The sequence below is a fragment of the Perna viridis genome, chromosome 3 (genome assembly GCF_037379345.1).
Source record: "Perna viridis isolate PV_CMFRI_1.1 ecotype Kerala chromosome 3, ASM3737934v1, whole genome shotgun sequence".
NCBI classification, from domain to species: domain Eukaryota; kingdom Metazoa; phylum Mollusca; class Bivalvia; order Mytilida; family Mytilidae; genus Perna; species Perna viridis.
Window position 1 is genome coordinate 28,271,690 of NC_142447.1, and position 21,709 is coordinate 28,293,398.

Here is a 21,709-nt window from a genome sequence, read left to right on the forward strand (position 1 = left end):
AAGACTTTGCCCTTTCTACGCTTGATCCGGTGACTGATGTCAATAACAGCATGCAGATAAAGAATTTTCCTTATATTGGGGAACATAAATCTATACACCTTCTCGTTAGCCAAAGTACCTTGTATGGTATCCGGTCAATCTTGACAAGCTACCCACAGTTGCTTCCATAATAGTATCTCCTGTTGAAATGACTCTGGTGAAGGTAAGTCGTCCGAATAATGATTTAAGATCGCTGTTGTTTCAGAATTGGATGTTTCATGTACTTGGAAGAATTTTGAAAGCTTGGAATGCCTAGCTGAGATGACAGGTGATTGAATCTGTCGTTCAAGTGATTCCAAACCCACAACAGCGACCATGCATGGACTTCATCTACCGGAAAACGGTATCAAATACTGTTACATTTACTCTAGCATTAACTAAAGTTTTTCTTACATTTTCAACCATCTCGTGACCTTGAATAATGTCGACTGTGCTTCCTTGAAGCTGTTTGCTCATTCCTTTGGTGAACCCAAAAAAAATACAGTACAGTTTGAAACGAAGTAATAAATGTCTAATCCGTAATTCTTTTCATTAGTCCGTAGCTTCTCTAACTGTTTTGCATACCAATTAGGTTCTGATATGGCAACAGCATCCAAACATCGAAGAATTGCTTCGAACATTACAAAATAGAACAAAGTTGTATATATGTTTATCTGTCCAGGCGCGTAGCTTAGGCCAAATTGAAGTGTAGGCAAAATTACTGCAGGGGGTCTGGGGGCCGCTTATGGGGACCGCTGTAATTACAGGTTTATACACTCGATCCCTGCATGCACTTACTTATTTTTGATCTGTTGAAAAAGAAGGAGAATAAGCCAAGCGGTTTCAGTGTTTTATGCTTTGATAATACAAAAACATCACTTCGAAACTGGGCTTTCATTTCAGTGTTCATATATAGCGGTAATCAATACGAATTTAACCAATGACTTTAGAAGCACTGATACATGCATATGAGTTCAGTCTGACAGGAATTTACCACTGACCTGTGATACAGATTAATTAAGGATCTTTATATTACTAGTTTCGTATCGTTTGTCAAATTATGAAGAAAAATAAATCCTAGTTAATTGTACGTATAATTAACGTATATAAATCAGAACATGTTACGTCTGCCTCATATCAAGGATTTTTATAGTAGATTATATACGTATATAGACCACGACCTGTAATTAAAGAGATGAATCATTTTAGATACAGGTCTAATTGCTAGGTAGCACGTGCAGGTCTATGATATTTGGTGTCTGCTATGCATATCCTTCAAAATGCTTGCATTGCTCATATTAAAACAAAAAAAAAAGTCGATAGAATGACCACGATTTTTTTTGTTTGATATTGAGACAGTATCTTTCATTTTGCGAAATACTAATCATTTCAAAAAGGAATTTCGTTAAAGCTTCGTTTCGTTAAAATCAGCACTATGTATAATTCGTTTTGTTGAAGGCTTCGTAATTTGCATTGATCACGAAATGATTGTATCACGTGACTTCAAAGATGGCAGACGAACGAGAACCACCCCCGATGGAAGATTCTAACGAAAATGACGATGACGACATATTTTCCGAAGCTAAAGAGGTTATTACAATTTTCCAAATGGTCAACATCATTTTCAGCTATGCGTTTATACTACTGCGTTTGTTAAAACAATAGAATACTGTATTTAGACAAAAGACATCTTGTCACCGGTTTTCCTCATTGAAGACTCTAGCCAGTCTTGGCCTACGTCGCTGTCTTAACAGCTTGTTTTCATTTTTATTCACCTAAATCACTCTGCTTTTCATCATAATACATTAAAACACGATTAACCACCACGTTTGCACCTTGAAGTGTACGTAAATATATTTTGAAATAATGTTTGTCGTATTAAATGATATTTGTAAGACTCAATGACTCAGGTCATCAGACCAGTAAGTCTTCACTTTAATATTTCATTTTGTTGAAGGCTCCTTGCCCATTATATGTACATTGAGATTCTGAAAATTTCTTGCATGTTTGCATGAACCAGACATTAAAGGTGAAAGAAACAACTTTTTGTTTGACTTGTACATTTTTTGTTGTATATACTGTACATAAAGAGGAGATACAAAATGTGCATTGTAGACCTGATTTTTCCAGACACAGTTGGTATAGTTCGCATTTTAACCTTTGACCTTAAAGACGGTTTTCTATGGAAACGGAAGTCACCTGATCGCAACTCTGTTTCCTGATTGGCCAAATACTGATAACTTAGTGGCATTAAAAAAATCGAAATTGCGTGCCACATGTTATTTTTTTTAATGAGATGTAGAAAATTATTAGTAAAAAGAACAAAATTTAACTGCGTCGGCTGTCTTTTTTTTAAAGATAGTACTTGTTATCATTCGAAACCGAATTGTTATCATATTCTTATGATGTGCATAATGTGGGTTTTTACACGGGACAACTTGTGATACAACATTTTCAAGACATTTTTTTGCAAACTGCATGGGTTTTACTGTAGTTGTGTGAAAGAGACAACCACTGTAGCATAGAAGGGCCTTTTTCAGATGAGCAACTTGTGCATGCACTATAATAAATTGAAGTTGTACGTCCCTCTTTTCTTGTGGTGGATTCCTCCAAACCTAATTGAAATTCTGAACATTTAATTTAAAAATGTCAAAATGAAAACTTTTGTTTACATTCAAATGTATTTCTGCTATTTAAGAATACATTGAGCACACCTTTCCTTCTTTCAATGAAAGTCAATTGAATGGGGGAGTTAGTGTTCAGTTTTGAACTGAAAGGATTATAGTTCAGAATGTTTTCTCGCCATAGCAACTCAAACTTGATCTATGTGACAGAATGATGCCAAATAAAATGATGAAATGGAAAGATTGCAACTTTGGCAACTTTTACTTTTCATTAAATGCAGTACAGTATAAGAGGAAATGTAACAAATATTCATTTGTTTGTATTTATCTTCAAAACTGTTAGGTTTAGCCAATATCTATCAATGGCTGAAATTAGAGTTAAATCTAAAGCAAAGTAGCATTTCGCAGCGCCATGCCCTTTTTTCAGAACACCATGCCCTTTTTTCAGGACGCCATGTCCCTATTCGGTCGTGAAAATGTGCCCCTGTTAGAAGTTTTGTCCTCTCGAAACCACGAAACTTCGCCACCATTTTTTGTTGTTCACGATTTTTGGGTAAAATTTGACACAAAACCCGATCTTGTCAAAATTACTTAAAAACTCCGAAATCAAACCCCTAATTCGTGTTTCAATCTCATTTCTTTAATTAAAAGAGTCATTAATCTGACAAAAGGTGTTTATTGCTGTCTAAACAGGTAAGGGTACGTTTTATGACAGCTAAATAATCTCCGAGGACCAATCAGCTGATCAGGGTTACTTTTTTAGCAGTTTTCAGTCAATATCTTTAAAACTTTAATAGATCTATAGAATGAAACTTTCAATCCATGAAACGATCCTTATGATAAGTCCTACCAAAGTCTTCATGGACTCAAAATTGTTGGACATCTCCTTGTTAGAGCTATTGCAAAACTTTAACCAGGGGAGCGATTCAGGCTCCTGGGAGCCTCTTGTTTATAAACAATGATATTTTATAATTTGTTAACATACATGGTTCTACAAATTTTAGACCTATTAGATTGACAGTATTTGTCAAGTTAATTGTGGAGCAGAAGTTGATCTTGAGAAAATGATTGGCTGTTCATAAAATAGTGGTAGATCCAATCAGGATTCATTTTCTAATTGTCAGACCCTCATCAGCTAATTGCTCCTCTAAGATTATTTAGCTGTCATAAAAAATACTGTTACCTATTTAGAGAGCAATGAACACATTTTGACAGAATAATGATTCTTCAATTCAAAGAAATGAGATTAAAACACAAATTAAGGGGTTTTATTTCCAAATTTTTCAGGTAATTTTGGCAAAATCTGGTTTTATGACATATTTGACCTGAAAAATTGTGTTAGCAGGACGAATGGTCAAAATCTTGAAAACACAATTAAATCTTGTAAGTTGGCAGGTACATGTATGTGTGTATAAGGTATGAGATGCTTAATTGTTGTGCCATTATCCTGTTTCAGAAGTCTAGCGATGAAACTAAACCAGAGGAAACTCAGGTTTGTATATGGCACATAGGCTCCTAACTGATATGGCTCCCACAACTACAATTTTCCTGTTTTCATTCTAATTCATTTTATTTATGTTATATCACATATAAATGACCAAGAAATATCTAGCAATTCAAATGTATTCCTGGGTCCTTGCACTGAAACGTGTTACAACCTTACACATCCTACACACTAGTACCCATATGCATACATTGGTTAATATGCTGTATTTCCCCAATTTACAGCAGTCATCATGTGTCTAGGCTATGTAGGCTTTATTTTCAGGTTGTTTTTGTGTTTAGTACCATTCTGTGTAAGAATCAGGCAATGGGTGGCTCATCATAATTCTCGAGTTGGTTTTTTTTTTTTTTTTTGCCTCAAATATACATGTATTCAATACAACTGGAAAACGACAGGAAAGCAGGCTATTTAGATTTATCCTGAATCATCTCAGACCTACATGTACATGTAGATATGAAACATTTAGTCTGGTTTCTGTACAATAACTTGTATTGAATTGCATTTGAACAAGTACTAGTATATGAAATTGTAGCACAATGTTCCAAGGATAGTAATGATTTTGAAGGGCCAAAAAACAAACATCTTGTTTCTGCACATTTTATTTTTAGAAAAGATTATGGGTCTGTATAAAATAAACAATAATATTCCATATCACATAAAAAATGATGGATCTGATTTAATAGAAAGGCTCAGGTTTTTACCCTTTTGAAACTGGATTTTGACCAATTTTTAGAAGATGAGTAAAAAAAAAAGCAGAATACTGTACTAGTGCTAACAGATTACATAAAAAAAAACTGATAATGAGAATCCTGTCATTTGTTTATAAACCTCCTATGTGTAAAATGTAAATGTTCGGTATAATTACCCGCCCCCACCCCACCTCTCTCAATGTGTTGGTGGTATATTTGAAGCATGTTGCAATATTCTGGGCTCTGAATAATTAGATTTAATTTTGGATTTATTCAATGTCCCATACAAATGGGGGTATACCTATCACTTAAATGTGTGTAACTTCATGTTATGTTTGTATGGTCCATAAAATTGATAAATGATTGTTGAATACATTTTACATTTTAGAGCAGTAGTACATGCATATATAAAAATGTTTAGTCTTTCAAACTGTACTGTTTAAGTGTAAGTGTTTGCAAGAATCAGGCAAAATGGGAAAAATAAGAAACATGCATGTCAAAACACCACTGATCTGACAATGCAATATCACTCAAGAAAACCTTCATTATTTGAAAAGACCAATACCGGTATTTAATCTCTGCATCACTGGCTTTGTTCAGAAATTTTTCAATAGAATGTTAGAAAAATGAGGTTTTTGACAGAGTTATCTGCCCTTGAAATGTTCATTTTCAGTGCATTTCAGTGAAATTGTAACTCAATGGGCAAGCATGATATGGAAAATCTTTTCTGTTTTCCTTGATTCTGATGGTGAAAATAGTCAAATTAAACCATCAAAATGGTGGGTTTTTTTCATACCATGTTTCACCCACTGCCTCATTCTCACAGATACTGACACTTAAAGCATTATTACAATTCTCGATATGAGGACTACTGGTGCTAGGTATTCTGGTTTTTCTTTCTAAGTCTGAAACTTCATATTGTGCATGTGTCAATAAAAAAAAAGACTTATGATTTGAATTACATGTATATTCTAAATTATGCTACAAAGTACAATAATATACTTGCATGATTTGTTACTCTGTAGTCATGATTCTATATGATTATTTATATTATGTTGTTAAAGTATTCATAGAGTTTCATGTTAGTAATTTTACTATATCAGAAAATTTATTCAATATTATTATATTCAATGAGAAAAACAAGACATACATGTGAACATAACTTAATTTTTAGAAGTGGTTTATGAAAAGTGAGCACTGGCCCTAACCAGGTTATTGAGTATACACACTTACCTATTTTTGAGAATTTTTTTTTCTTTTCTGAGGTGATCATGATGAGTTCTTGATTTAAAGTGGTTTTTTTGCCAAAATTATTATAATTGCTCTTGGAATTACATGTATTAACAGTTTCCTTGACGTTGTTACAAATATTGAGACACAGTAAATGTTTTGTAGTTGATTCCTAATGAGAATTTCACATAAAGTTATAGTGATTGCCAACTAATTGGCCTAAAATGGGCATTTGACTTATAAAATTCTCACCAGTATGGGACTTTAAATTGAATTGACCCTGTAATACTATTAAAGCATGTTGTTGAATTTTTATATAATTAACTAATATATGTCACTGTGTACTACCTTAATGTACATTAAATATTTTTGATGTACATAAAGGTAGTACACAGTGACCTATTTTGGAGATACCGGATCTGTTCTATCAAAAGAACCTATATATACATATCTCCAAAATGTGCAGTTTGTAGTTATATGTTTGTAGAAGCTATGAGAGTGAAAATAATGGAAATTGTCTTAAACTAGGATCTAAGTTTGTATACATGTTGGGGTTATGAAAGAAAATACATTTTACATGTGAAAATGTTGATTAAAGGGTGACCAGTGACTTTGCTATATGAATCCGATTATAATCAAATATTAAAATCTCAATCAATTAATCACATTTATATGGCCAACCAACCAATGTGAGACTTTTGTCGATCATTGACACACTACTAGCTGGAATTATTGTTAGGGAAAATAATTCACTTCTTTAGTTTTTAGTAGTTAATGTTCACATCTTGTAACCACAGCTTCTAAACAGCTTCACAGATCTTAAGATTAGGCATTATTTGAAGATATAATGTACGCATGCTGGAAGATCGTTAATGTCTGATCCCTGTAATAGGAAATAATTTGCCTTAAGTGTTTAACATCATGTTCACACTCTTACTAAACCACACAATGGATTTTTATTCAATTACAATGTATATGAAAGGTTTAGCTAATACGTACAAAATGTAGATGTGCATGAGGAGATAATACATTTGTAACTATTGATATCTTGTAAAATTAGATTTTTATAGTTATGATTTAAGGAGGTAGACCTAGGGTAGAGAAAAAATCTCAGTGATATGTTTGTATCATATTCAATTTCACCAAAGTCTCTCAAGCTTTCCTTTGAAATAGTCTGAAATCAATCTGAGTTACTTTGATGCTTACATAAGATTGATGTCAGATGCTGAATACAAATGTTACAATGATTTGTAAGAGTTGTGTCCCTTACCCTTGGTCTACCTCCTTAAGTTTAAGTGAAGTAGGACAGAGGTATTCTTTTTGTTATGTAGGAACAGTCTGTAGTTGAAGAGCCAGCAGATGAACCAACACGAATTCCTATTAAAGCCAACATCAACTCAGAAGATTTGTTTGGAGGTACAAAAAAACTAGTTACACATGTACAATGTATTATAACCCCACTTGTAAAGTGGGATTGATTATACTCCCATTTTTTAAAAGTAGGAGTGATGTTCTGTATTATATAGTGGTCATGGTTTCAGTCCATCCTTCTGTCCACTTTTCCATGAGTATATTCTACTACTGTATTTATCACAGCAACTTGATATTTTTACAGAAGCTTTATGATATATATAGTAATGCTATAAGTAAGTGATTTTGATTACAGTATGATATCATCTTCATGCATGAGTTGGGGTATTCCTAGTACTTCAACATGTGCAAGTTCATTTAGGAGATATTTCGGCCATATGATTTATATGTAGATACAAAATTTTCACAACAGTCTTTCTCATTAACTACATACCACAGCTACTTAATATTTTGACAGAAGCTTATACATGTACATGCAGGTATGCCATATTAAATGATTGGAATTAAGACTAAGGCAACAACAGCTTCCTGCTTAAAGACTTATTTAATATTTTTATACCTGCCACAAAATAGTTGCTTGTCCATTCATATGTCTGTCTCCCAACAGTTTCCACTTGATAACTAGAAAATAATAAAGGATTTTTTTGAAACTTTGTGCACTTATTGAGTATTGTAAAACACCAATCTATGACAAATTTCAGTTTGGTTGTAATATTTACACAAATATTAAAAAAAAACAATTTTATGTTTGTTATTACCCCCAATTTTATTGGATTAATTGGAGTTACATGTCTCTTTCTTTGAATATTAAAGTATTGTGAAAGATAGTTCTTTTTGTGTGTTAAGGTAACATGATGGACTATCATTTAATGTCTCTTTAGATGCCCTATTTTTACCATATGGTTTTAATGCAAAATTCTTTGCAACTACACTTCTTGTAAGACAACTTTATATTTTGCCCATACAGATATTGGTAGAGTAGTGGAGGGTATCTATTAGATAGTTTTAGTCAAAGTTTTTTTTCTAGAGACAAAATATAATTCTTGATGTTTAAAAACTATTTCTCTTCCATTTGATAAAAATATTGAGCAAACATACACATGAAGTCAGAAAAAAACACTTCAGTATTTAAAATTCATACATTCATTTTTAGCAGACAGTTAATGGACAGAAAGTATTACAAAAAACCAAAATGTTAGAATCTTTACTGGTTAATGTACAAAGTGGTTTTTTTTTTAAACAAAATAAGACTGATCTCTAGATACATTTGTATTTTGTAGGGGAAGGAGATGAAGTTAAATTAGATTCAGATGAAGAAACAGTGCCAGACCCAGAACCAAAACAGAATGGAGAGTCCAACCCATTTGGTACAGAATCAAACCCATTTGATTCAGTAGACCCTCCCAAGACTGTTGAGGAAAAAACTGTTGAAGAACCAAAACCACAGATATCTGTATCATCACATAGTTCTGCTACAGCTGTCAAGGTCACAGCTGCAACTAAATCTAAGGATGATGTATGTTCAGTTTTACTAAATTTATTGTTCAAAATGACATCTTCTAGCTGTTGATTTTGAAACTGACTGCAGAAGAGACTGTCAAGAGCTTCAATAGATGTGTTAATTGAACATAGAGATTTACTTCGACTGATACAAATTCAATGGATAAGTTCACATAACAAAATTGTTTTCTTATTCCAATTTAGTATCATCAGGTGTACATTAAAGCACTCTTGGATGGTTACTACTTTTGACTGTTTTAAAATTAGATGTTGTTTCTCAAATGCCACTTCTAGATGAAGTAAAGGCATTTTAAGAAGAATTTGATGTGTCACATTTTCTAAATATGCATGTATTACTTCATATGATCAGGTTGAGGAAGAAAAAGATGAATATACAATAGACATTAAGATATCAGACCCCCAGAAAATGGGAGATGGTATGGGTGCTTATATGGTATACAGAGTAAGAACTAAGGTATGGGTTTAAGACTACTAAAATAATTTTGTCAAGGAAGACTCAGTTTGTGATTTGTGGTGATTCAGATTAAGTGTAAGTTTAATTTATTTTATTCACAAATATGTGTATACAGAATTCAAATTCTGAAGCCAATTACAGTGTAATGAGACATGGATTCATGATTTATTTAAATAGTCACTCCTTCAAATAATTTTTCATTGGAGGTGTCAATCAGATGTAAGTAAATTATTGAGCTGATCAAAACTCACATCTTCTGGTCAGAGGTTATACAACATTAGTCATATACACATAGCTATGTGCAAGCTTGACAGCACTGATAAACCATATGATACATTCAGACACTGATTTATCTAATAAAAGAATATATTTTAAATCCAATTTGAAAACAGTTCCATCAGAAAGTGTCTAAAACACTTCAAAATGCAAGAGACATAAGAAAACGTAAGCCAGACCAGCCCCTGCTTCTGTCTACATGCTCAGCTGCTGTTCATTGCTTATTCAATTATATAGACCAGCATGCATTACAATATTGTATTGTGAGATTTGGAGATTATTTTACATCATTACAAAAAAACCTTAAACTAAGACTGCAGTCCTTTCCTTCAAAATTCTCAACGACTAGCTCGAATAATAGAGAGGTGTACATGATTAAACTAGCCCAAAACAAGAAAAGTACACATCATTTCAGTAGCCCAAATAATTTTTTAGCACCCCCAGGCTTCAGGCTTGTGGCTAAAGGTAAGCATTGAAATTGACTATCATTACTTCCATATTAATTTAGCATTATGTATGATATGATACCGTTAAATATGCCTTTTTCTCCTTTAAGACTACCATTCCTGCCTTCCGTAAAGCTGAGCTTAGTGTTCTACGTAGATTTAGTGACTTTTTAGGACTTCATGCCAAATTAGCTGAGAAACATCTTCCTAGAGGTGTTATTGTACCACCAGCTCCAGAAAAAAGTGTAATAGGTAATTTTATAGATAAAGTTATTTATTTAAAATCTTAATTTAAAAGTTTAGAATAGTAGAATTGAATTGCTGATGGAAAGGTCCCAGTATTGAAGGTGGAATAATACCTCAAGATCTAGATTTCACCATTACAATTATTTATGCAAAGTTTTGCTTCTCTGTTGATCCTCATTTTGCATCCCAATATTAACACTTCCAGTTAATCCTGAAAAATGCTGTTTAAAGCGTTGGCAAAAACCATGTTAAACTCAGCCAAGAAAATAGAAATTCTCAGCATTTAAAAATGTATATTTTCACCATATGTACTTATACAGTCTAAGAATAAAAGATAGTTTTAGACTATTTAAATAATCTACATAAAAATTTTTTAACAAAATAATTAAAAACTATTAGTTTTCAATTTTAATTTAAATAAAGTTATATTTTGTTAACATGTGTAAATATTTTGCTATCATACTTTAAAAAAAGTAACTTTGGATAACACCATGCTATACTGAATGTGTAGTACTCAGTAAATTCCCAATTTTTAAGGTATGACAAAGATTAAAGTATCAAAGGATGATTCAGGATCATCTGAGTTCATAGAAAGAAGAAGAGCTTCTTTAGAAAGGTATTTTATTTAAACTTATTAGTTAACCATTTTCATGAAAAAAAACAGAAAAAGATGGAATACCAACAGCTGGATTATTGATTAGTTGAAAATGTAGGAAAAAAAAGAAAAAGATGGAATACCAACAGCTGGATTATTGATTAGTTGAAAATGTAGGAAAATGCCAGTGAAGTAACCTTCTCAATTACTAAATTGCAATGTCTACCAAGTTGACTGTTGACCCCAGTTGACCTCAATATAAGTAAAGAACTTTTCCAGATTGAAAGAGAATGTCAAAGTTGTCTATAGGCGCCATCTAACCTTTGATACATTATGGATTTCCACGGAATTACAAGTTCTTTATGGCCCTTATACAAAAGTTGACAACTACTAAATTAGTTTTATACTGTCAACCGATTACCAAAAAACACACATTTAGAAAAAAAGATGACGATAATTAGAATACCTGACATAGTTCTGATGCATAGAAAAGCAATAGAATGAGTGTGATCTTGAGATTTCAATCAAAATTTGTTTGAATATTCTCAATTCAAACCCTTGTGCCTTTTAGATTTTTGAATAGGACAGCCTCCCATCCATTACTGCGAATGGATCCAGACTTCAGAGATTTCTTGGAGAGGGAAGGTGAACTTCCCAAGTCAACCAACACATCAGCATTGAGTGGGGCTGGGGTAATGAGACTCTTCCACAAAGTTGGTGATGCTGTGGAGAAGATATCATTTAAAATGGATGAGTCTGATGAGGTAAGAGACCACACTCATGTGGCAATAAAAGCCATATTCTTTTGAGAATGTAGTCTACCTTATAACAGTTAAACTAATGTGATTTGAATGGTAAGTTCTTGGTGAATTTCCTGCTACTTATTTATATCATATAAAACCTGTTAACTATTATATTACTTGCTGAATGCAATTACTCTGATTAAATAAATTATACAATTGAGGGCTAGGTTTTTTAATTTAGGTATTGGATAAAAGTAGTGCTTACTTTCTTTTACTCTGTAGCTGTATAGGTTTGACTTTGAGTACATTCAATATATAAGCTGGAAAATAAGCTAATCTTTTACACCATTCATAAAAGTGGAAGGTTTCATGACATCTGTCCTTGGACTGGACATGTTGTCAACAAATTTACATGTACATGTAGTTGTTTTATTTTTTGTCATTTTGAAAACAATGGTACTATGATATGATAACTCTAATGTCTTCGTTTTAAATATTCCTGTTCAAATTATAAATATGATATATTTCTATCCATTTTTGCCCTCTGGTGATTAGTGGCATAATTTGGAGGTAATTCTACCTGTTGTCATGATTACATAATATATTAATTTGTAAACCAATTTATTTGCATAGAAAGATTTGGTTTCTCATTGGATAATTTAGCATTTTAAGTCAAATTTCTAAAAGGTGTATTATTTTTTATTGAGATATAATTGATGCACCGTAAAATCTGTGCAAAAGGAATTGAAAGTAAATATGTCAAACACCAGTTTCTCAGCCCATAAAATGGAGCTTTAAAGGAAGAAATGGTCAGGCATTATTAGAACTTCCTTTAGTTTTCTTCTGAAACTTTTGCTTAACTCCATCTCTTATCTTGCTTCATTTTGCTCTTATAATTGTTTTTAAAATTTAGCCACCAGATGTTTGGTAGTAAGTTGGCCAGAGAAACTAAAATATTTGGGCCTAAAAAAATATAAAAAAAATATGCTTCACAAAAATATTTATCTGTGAAGATAGATTGGTTTACATTTGTAAATTGTATAGTTGTTTGTAGCTGAATTTAGTCATTTGAAAAATCATGTATTAAAATGAAATTATGATGTATTTAGTTTCTCAGGCTTTGCTCTATTTTAGTACATTAAAAAAAATTATTAGTTTTATCATTGCATTATTTATGTCCTGTCATTGAGTCATGTCATTTTAGAATGTTTGTGTATTTTTTCTATTTTGTTTGCATTATTTGCTTTTTTATACTTTTTTGTTATTTACTTACAAGAAATTGGTATTTGATGTCAATATTTGTATAAAGTTACAGAAGAATTTGCATGCAAGTTTTCATGTTTACTTGTATGGAAAAAATTATGTATTCTTGTGAAAAACAAGCCATGTTTTTTATGATTCAGGAAATGATTTTTTTCTATTTTCAGTGGTTTGATGAAAAGCACCAACAAGTAGAAAGTTTAGATTCACAATTACGTAGACTTCATACCAGCATGGAGGCTTTAGTTCATCATCGAAAAGGTTTGTACACATTCAGATAAATATTGTGGTATCATTTTTAAGCATTTAAGTCATCTAATTTTAATTCTATACATATGTGAAAATAGTTGACATGCGAATAAAACATTTTGAGGAAAACTTTACTCCTAATAAACAACATCAAAACTGTATTTCCCGAATAAAATACAAATTGAAAGAACTCAGCAAAGAATTTGTTTTTGTTGAAATTATACAAAAAGAAATTACGAAATTCAGCAACATTCACTCTCAAGTAATATGAACCGTATGGTGGATGCAAAATCCAGTAGTGGACAAAACAATTTATGTCACAAGTAGCAGTGATGGCCTAACAGGTCATCGTGATATATGCTGTGATTAGTGCCGAAAGGGTTAATAGAATGGGATTATTTGAAGGGCAGAATGAGGACCACTTGATGTTATCTATTTTAATCACAGACTAATTTGACATCACAATAACAAGTTAGTTTATACAACTTAACCTGTGTTGCCCAAAGAAGCCCAACCAGTCAGAAAGTGTATTAAAAATTGAATTAAAGTATATGTAAAGGAACAGAATGGGTTTGCACAATGAAGGAAAATAAACCAATCATTTTCATATTTTAACTTTTATCACTTGTGGTTGTGGAAAATGTCCAAATAATTGAAGTTTTGATTCATGTACTATTTCAGAATTAAGTTTAACAACAATGCACTTCTCAAAAAGTGCTGCCATGTTGGGTAATGCAGAGGAGCACACAGCATTGTCTCGAGCTCTGTCACAGTTAGCTGAGACAGAAGAAAGAATTGAGATAATTCAGCGGGACCAAGCTGACCACGACTTCTTCCTTATGGCAGAATTACTAAAAGATTATATTTCATTATTAGGATCAGTTAAGGTGAGTTAGTGTTACAGAAAATAAAAAATAGCTGGCACCAATTTCAATACAAATCTAGGTAGGCTACTTAGTAATTTTTAAATAGCTCTTTAGGTAGAAATTTGCCCTACATTATATCAATGTGTCCTACTTAATTACCATAGAATACTCGTGTGATCTTTCAGTACCAGTAATTTTTAATATTCTGTAACTATTGTCTTTATTTACATACGTGGTAGACAGTTTTTTTTATTTGTTAATTTTAAAAATGAATTCATTGGTATTGGAATTTTTTTTGGTATTAATCCCCCAGGCAAACAAAGTTTTTTTTGGGGGGGAGGGGGGTTATATAAGAATTTTCCAGTCTGTCTGTGCATTTGTCCACATTTCTTGTAAGCCAACTCTTCCTTAACTGCTGAAAGGATTTTGATGAAATTTTATAGGAAGGTTAGGTATCATATGTAGATGTGCATTAAGGAATATAATTGTTGCCACAGAACTTCAAAAGGAGATAATTCAAATTATGGGTTTTACCCAGGAAATCTTGTAAGGACAACTTATCTAAACTGCTTAAGGTATTTTAATAAAATTTTCTAGGAAGGTTGGGTATCATATCTAGATGTGCATGAAGAATATAGTTACTGTCAGAGATCTCCAAAAGGAGAAAATCTAAATTCAGGGTTTTACATGGTAAACCTTGTATTAAAGTGCCACTCCTTCTAAACTGCTCAAAGGATTTTGATGAAATTTACAGGAAGGTTGGGCATCATATGTAGATGTGCACGAAGGAATGTAATAACTGTTGTATGATGCTAAAAGGAGATAATTCAACAATTGTTTTACAGTAAAGTCCATTTGAAGTAAGGATGTTCTCTTCGTGAGCTTGCTCACAGTATTTCTAGTTATTATTTGTGCTTTGAATATGCCTGTCTCAAAAGATTTAACTGGTTGTAATAATCTAAAGGTTTATTCATAGATAGATGTACATTTTTGGTTACTTCACATTGTTAAGTTATATGCTACACCTTGGCATGTTCACAAGTTTTTAACATGAAAATAAGGGATGTTTAATACCATGTGTTGAAAGACTTGTAAGACTCATTTGGTTAAAGTTTTTTTATTCCCTTGCTAATGATGCAATAGAATAACTAATAATACTTTCATCCATCTGATACACAACTTGTAGTAACTCTAGAATCAATGGTCTTCATTTTTGTTATCATTTTCTTCAAACTTGTTTGTTTGTTTGTTTGTTTGTTGGGGTTTAACGTCCGAGCAGCAATATTTCAGCTATATTCAGACAATGAACATGAAATTGATGATAAATTGAACATGAAATAATGATGAAATGAAAAAGGTATGGGACACAAGGACAATGGGGTCGACAAATTTTGATTGCCACTGGAAATTGGGAGAGATGGGTAGGGTTGGGCAATTTAGCCTCCTGTGGCGGAGCCCTATGGTTCCTACTCCAGGAGAATACCACAGTAGGGTTCTTTAACGTGCGAGGAACGTGGCATCTTTCCCAACACAGTGCACCACTATGGTTTGCGGTCAGGTTTTCCGTATTATAGCCTGACAACCCCAGCATGTAACACACCAGGGGTACCCCATTCCACCACCTTGGGCACACATCCCAGTTGCTCTGTGGGCAGAGCGCCCTAGCCCCCGGCTAAGGTTCTGGGCACTATTTAGTTGCCTTTTATGACAGGCTTAGCGCTGCTGCAGGCCTATTCTTTTAACACCCGAACCATCACGGGCTCTTCAAACTTGAAAGTAGTATTGGTAATCATTAAACCCTAGTTCAGATTTATTTTCACAGAAATACTTTGAGGGGGATCACTCTCTGTGACTGAGTGTCTAATATGAGGGTGCATGGGGTATGAAAATATTCAGTAAGGTTCGTACCTTAAACATGGACATTTTTCTTGAGAATGATTTGAAATTTGTATTGCACTTTCCTATGGGCACATTTCTAATTGTATGTAATCCTGTATGTACGGCAGCTAATTGTATGTAATCCTGTATGTATGGCAGCTAATTGTATGTAATCCTGTATGTATGGCAGCACAAAGACTTGATACAAATATTATATCAACTTTAAGTTAAACATAATCTCACCATAGAATCTTTTTATGCTGTGTATAACACTCCTTTGAGTTCATTTGGTTTATGGTTTCTTTTCATCTTCAGAGTGTATTTCATGAACGATTTAAAACTTACAAAACTTGGAAGGATGCAGAAGCAACACTTACTAAAAAAAGGGAAAATAAAGCCAAGATAGAATTAGCCATGAAAAATGATAAACTTGGCCAGGCAAATGCTGAAATAACAGAGGTTTGTTTATTACATTTATCCCATGGATATTTTTTAATTGTAAATGACCATACTACAATAGTGATATAGGGGTAAGAATGAAAAAAGGGTGTTGCCTACACATCAATGGTAGTAAAAGTGAGAAAAAATAAGCAAGCAATTTATAACGTGTAGAATATAGACACTTATAATCCTACTCAATGTTTAATAAGAAACTTGAAAACATATTTTATCAAGCAGGTCTCATTCAGGCACATGTAATACCAATCTATGGTTACAATGCTTTTGTTTTGATATGCTGATGCATAATAAAACTAGTGACACATGTAACAGTGATGTTGCTCAATAACAAAGAAATAAGAGGAAAGTAAGTGGCAAACTTTGGTAGAAGTAAACACAAATATCATTCTTACTCAGCATATTGCCTCATCTTACATTGATAATTTAAAAGTGTCTTTCTCATATTACCCTGAAAACCAGTCATTAAAGAGAACATTCCACCCCCCAAAAAAATCCATTCAATCAAAAGCAGTATTTTCTTTGTCAACATATTCACTATGATAGTTGTTGGAAATGGTGATGGTGTTCTTTGTGACTATAGGTATACTGTCTATAAAAAAGCATAAAAAAATAGATACATGTACTTATACTTGTCCCTATTGATGATCTGGCCTGGGTTTCATAAAAAAAAATCTCAAGTTGAGATTTGCCTCAAATCCACAATTGCCGTAACTACACAGACTTTTTGTATCCTGGTAGACTTCTTACAACTAGGCTTCTGGAACCAGGTTATGTTGCTACAAGATAAAAGTCATCACTACAAAAGTTTTATAGTCGTCATCATGAACTCGTGGATCGTTATGGTTTATCCATCTGCACTATAGAACTGATTTGTTCAGCATGTCATAGTTTTCCTTTCCTCTTTTATCTACCCTGGACTTGACTTTTTATGAGCAAGTCAGCTGGTGTTTCTAGAAAAGCAGAAGACACTTACCCTACCGGAGTACCTGATCCATGCTCCCAGTTTTTAGTGTAGTCTGAGAATCCTTCCTCTTGATATGAGTGAAATTCATTGAAAAAGATGAAATCTCTATTGTGGATTTAATTCCAGATTTTCAATAGGGGACTCATTGAACATTTTGAAGAACTTATTGATTTTGACATAGTTATATTTTTATTTTTGCATGTTTAAGGTTACACACTGTGGCTTAATATTTGTTGATATAAAAATGTAGTCAACTACCTAGGCAAGAGACTTGGAAAAGCTAAATTTATTATTTAATAAATTCTTTTCAGTGGTCCGAGAAAGTAGAGAAAGGAAAAGAAGATTTCGAAAAGATATCACAGACTATTAGAAAAGAGATGGGTCGGTTTGACAGACACAGGGTAGAGGATTTTAAATCGACAGTAATACGATATCTAGAGCAACTCATGGAAAATCAGCAAAAGGTATAATATCTAACTTTATAATTATCCTCATTTAAGTTTTTGAGTATGCATGTATAAGAGTCACCCTGTTTGTCTGTCTGCATTTCTGGTTAATTCTACGACTCATCCATATAAAAAAGCAATATGTAGATGATGATGCATAGGCAATACCATTCAATGTAATCATTTCGCTGTAGTCTTTTATATCAATGAGCTTAAAACCTGTTGAGACTAACTGGTTATTGCATCTTGGTTGCCAGGCTATCTCTCATCTCATTTAAGTTTACCTCATTATACATTTTTATATGTTTGTCTTTTGAGATCATGATGGCTGTATTATGGTATAAAAATATTCCTCAATCTCTGACTGCCTGTCCCTGTTTACATCTCGCACCATAACTTGAAAACTTTATATCTGAATTACTTCAAACTACATATTTTCTGTTTGTTTTTGAAAATCTATTTGTTTTGTTTACAAGTTTTGGCATTTGTTCAGTTTAATGACATACCACACACACTCATGATGCAGTTTTTTATGATTGCAAATAAAAAATAGACTGAAAATAGCACCAGCACCAGGAAGTTTACTTTTAATATACTCATAAAAACAACAAATAAAAGAATATTTTAATATAACAGTTAAATGACAGTGAAAAAAATACTGTCAGTGTACTAATTTTGGCTATTTTCACAGTGGACAGAAAACCAATAAAAAAAAGTACACAAGAAATTTATTTTTTATACTGTATAATGCTAATCATTTTTTTGAAACCACGAAAATTAATACCTGCATATATGCTCACTTGACAGAATCTGCAAAAATTAGCAACCTGAGAAGGGAATGCATTAACATGTTAGTAATTATACCCATATTTTTCTTTTTTCAGTTAATCAAATGTTGGGAAGCATTTTTACCTGAAGCTAAGGCCATAGCATGAGACTTACGATCATAATGGACAATGTGCAAAGTTCAAGAGGTTGCTCATGCAGGTCATGATCTTCATAATATTGTGAAAATGGACCATAGATGCTTTCAATATTTAATTCATTGTTGAATGAAATTGCCACTGCCTGGTATTAGGCCTAATTGAAGTCATTTTTGTATATCATTCCATTAATAAGCCATAATAAGGGCTATTCCAGTGAGATGTAACCCCTAGAAAAAGTTGAGAGTTTGAAATACATACATATAAAACTTTAACATTTGGTGGTGATAATTGCATCCTGATGGGAATCTATAATAGCTATGAAGTGATAAACATACCAGTTATATTGTTTAAATCATGTAGTAAAAGTTAGAATTCTTTCCAAACTTCTTACAAATTCATATTGGGGGATGGGTTTCACAAATTATTTACTGTACTTTCCTTACAAATTTCAGTGTAAATTGTTTGTTTTTGATAAGACTGGATAAAGTTAATAGAACACTATTATTTTAATGACTAATACATGTATTAATACAAAATTGATTACATAGCAAAGACTGCTCATTGGAAGAAATTCAGTTTGAAAAACTCGCAGATGAATGAATACATCTTATTGCAAATGTATGGTGAACCCTGACTTAAACAAATTTATAATTAGGAAGAATACAGTACTATTGTAATGGTACAGAGTGCTTTATAAATGTTCACTATGTTATTAACTGTTTTGTTAGTGGGTTAAATTTGATGTTTGACATTTAAAATGTCATTGTTTTTATTTGCTTGTACATGTCCTCTTAAATTTCATGCCTAGTCAATTCTTGTTTCAAGGTACAAAATTATTGACTATGTTTCACTATATATAAATATAACTTCATCTTTGGTCTAACTGGTATGAAGATACCATTAATATGACAGTTCCCTTTATAGTTAAATTTCAATTAAAGACTTGAGTCATAATAAATCTGCTTCTAGAAGTTAAAATACTCATAAAATTATGGAAATATTTAGTAGGGGAAAGGAAATTTTATGAGTAAAAGAAAGTGCCTGTTAATGTGTAATTTTGAATACTCAGTCCTTACTTTGGTGAAAAAGTAGAGGCCAAACCAACTGAATTTTTACTGACTTGAACTTTAGCAGACTGAAATGAATTCTTTTCAAAGCTTTGTGTTTTTCAGTTTAACTTCATATGTTCTATATAGGGAAAAAATATAAAACTTTTGGTTTTTGGTATTTCTAGTTATGCTTGAAATATGAACTAATTCTGACCACAAGCACTGTTGTATTCATAGTGTGCAGGTTATACTTAACAAATTTGGTTTCTTAGGTCAGTGAAGAAATTTTATGTTTACTGTGATTAAATTGTAATTTGTGAAATAAGTAGATTATTTAATTGGTGCAATTTTTTGTCTGATGTGACTGTTAATGTTTTAATTGTTAGAAAAATGACATAGTGTATTTATATCATATGATGGTCATTTATCTAGTACACATCTATATTAAATTGGTCTGTATTTAAATCACAATTTTGCAAAGAAAATAAAATCTTCTATTATGTAATGGTTTTGTGGTATTAAACCCTTACTCAACAAGCGGGTGATATATTGAAATCACCTTGTCTGTCAGTCCTTATTTTGTTTTAATTATCTTGGCTTTTCAAATTGATTGATTTCAAATTTGATTTTTTGGCTGCCTAAAGATATGTTGTAAGTGATTTTGGGTGCTGTCTGATATCAACTTCCTGTTTTTGTGAGACAGCAATTTTTCACTATTTGGAATGTAAGAGATAATTTTCTTCACAAAAACCTTGGCCCCCAATGAATGGATTGATATCAAATCAAAGTGTGTTGCCTTGTATAGATGGGATATAAGATTTTGATATCAACTTCTTATACAGGTGGGGATATGCCTAGCACTAGATGTACGACTTCATTATTAGCTCACCTGGCCAAAGGCCATTTTAGCTATTGCCATCACTTGGCATCTGTCGTCATCATCCGTTGTTAACAATTTTTCAAAACTGTCCTCCTCTGACACTACTTGACCAATTGGAACCAAACTTAGTATGAATGTTCACTGGGGTATCCTGCATAGAACTGATGTGGGGATTTTTGATCGGTTGAAAAACATGACCACTGTTACTAAAAATAGAACAGAGGTCAGACAATAGTCTTTCGCATATATCTCCGAAATCGTAAGGTATGGCGAAATTCTGACAGTGTAAGAGTGTTCAGCATCATGAGATCTATCTGTGGTCAATTTTTCATTTTTATCTGTTCACCGTGTTGGAGTTATTGCCCTTTTTTTTTCTTTTTTCTTTTTGCTATTTTTAATGTTATATCTTTCAAAAATCTTCTCCTCTGACACTACGTGACCAGTTGGAACCAAACTTGGTATGAATGTTCCTTGGGATATCCTACATAGAACTGATGTGGTGATTTTTAATCCGTTAAAAAGCATGGTGGCATTTACTAAAAATAGATTATAAGGGTCAGACAGTAGTTTTTCCTAAATCTCCTAAACCGTTAGGTTTACCAAACTTATCAATTGCTGAAATGATCCTTATTATAAGCCTTCAAAAGTCTTCAAGGATCAGAGTTGTCAGGCGACTCCTTGTAAGAGTTATTGCCTTAGAAAGATGAAAGATGACGTTTTTTAACAGTTTTCAGTCAATATCTTGAAAATAATAATAGACTGAAAGAAACTATCAATTGCTGAAATGATCCTTATTATTATAAGGCCTTCGAAAGTCTTCAGGGAACAATGTTGTCAGACGACTCCTTGTAAGAGTTGTTCTTGAAAGATGAAAGATGACGTTTTTAAACAGTTTTCAGTCAGTATCTTGAAAACAATTACAGATAGAAAGAAACTTTCAATTGCTGAAATGATCCTTATGAGTCCTACCAAAGTCTTCTTGAGTCAAAATTGTTTGACAACTTGTTAAATTTAT

At 32.5% G+C, this 21,709-nt stretch overlaps 1 protein-coding gene across 2 annotated transcripts; it reads left to right on the forward strand.

Moving 5' to 3' along the window:
• Nucleotides 1-1,517: 1,517 nt before the first annotated feature.
• On the forward strand, nt 1,518-20,319 carry LOC148621714 (sorting nexin-2-like). 2 transcript variants are annotated; one of them, XM_088576383.1, is made up of 13 exons: nt 1,518-1,608; nt 4,099-4,134; nt 7,397-7,481; nt 8,717-8,952; nt 9,307-9,411; nt 10,244-10,385; nt 10,917-10,995; nt 11,546-11,738; nt 13,145-13,238; nt 13,908-14,113; nt 16,286-16,429; nt 17,705-17,857; nt 18,724-20,319. In XM_088576383.1, exons 1-13 carry the CDS (start codon nt 1,528-1,530, stop codon nt 18,772-18,774), a joined length of 1,605 nt encoding a protein of 534 aa, XP_088432509.1. In that variant the 5' UTR covers nt 1,518-1,527; the 3' UTR covers nt 18,775-20,319. The 2 variants fall into 2 exon arrangements, with proteins under 2 accessions (XP_088432509.1, XP_088432510.1); XM_088576384.1 differs by lacking the exon at nt 4,099-4,134.
• The last annotated feature ends 1,390 nt before the right edge of the window (nt 20,320-21,709 follow it).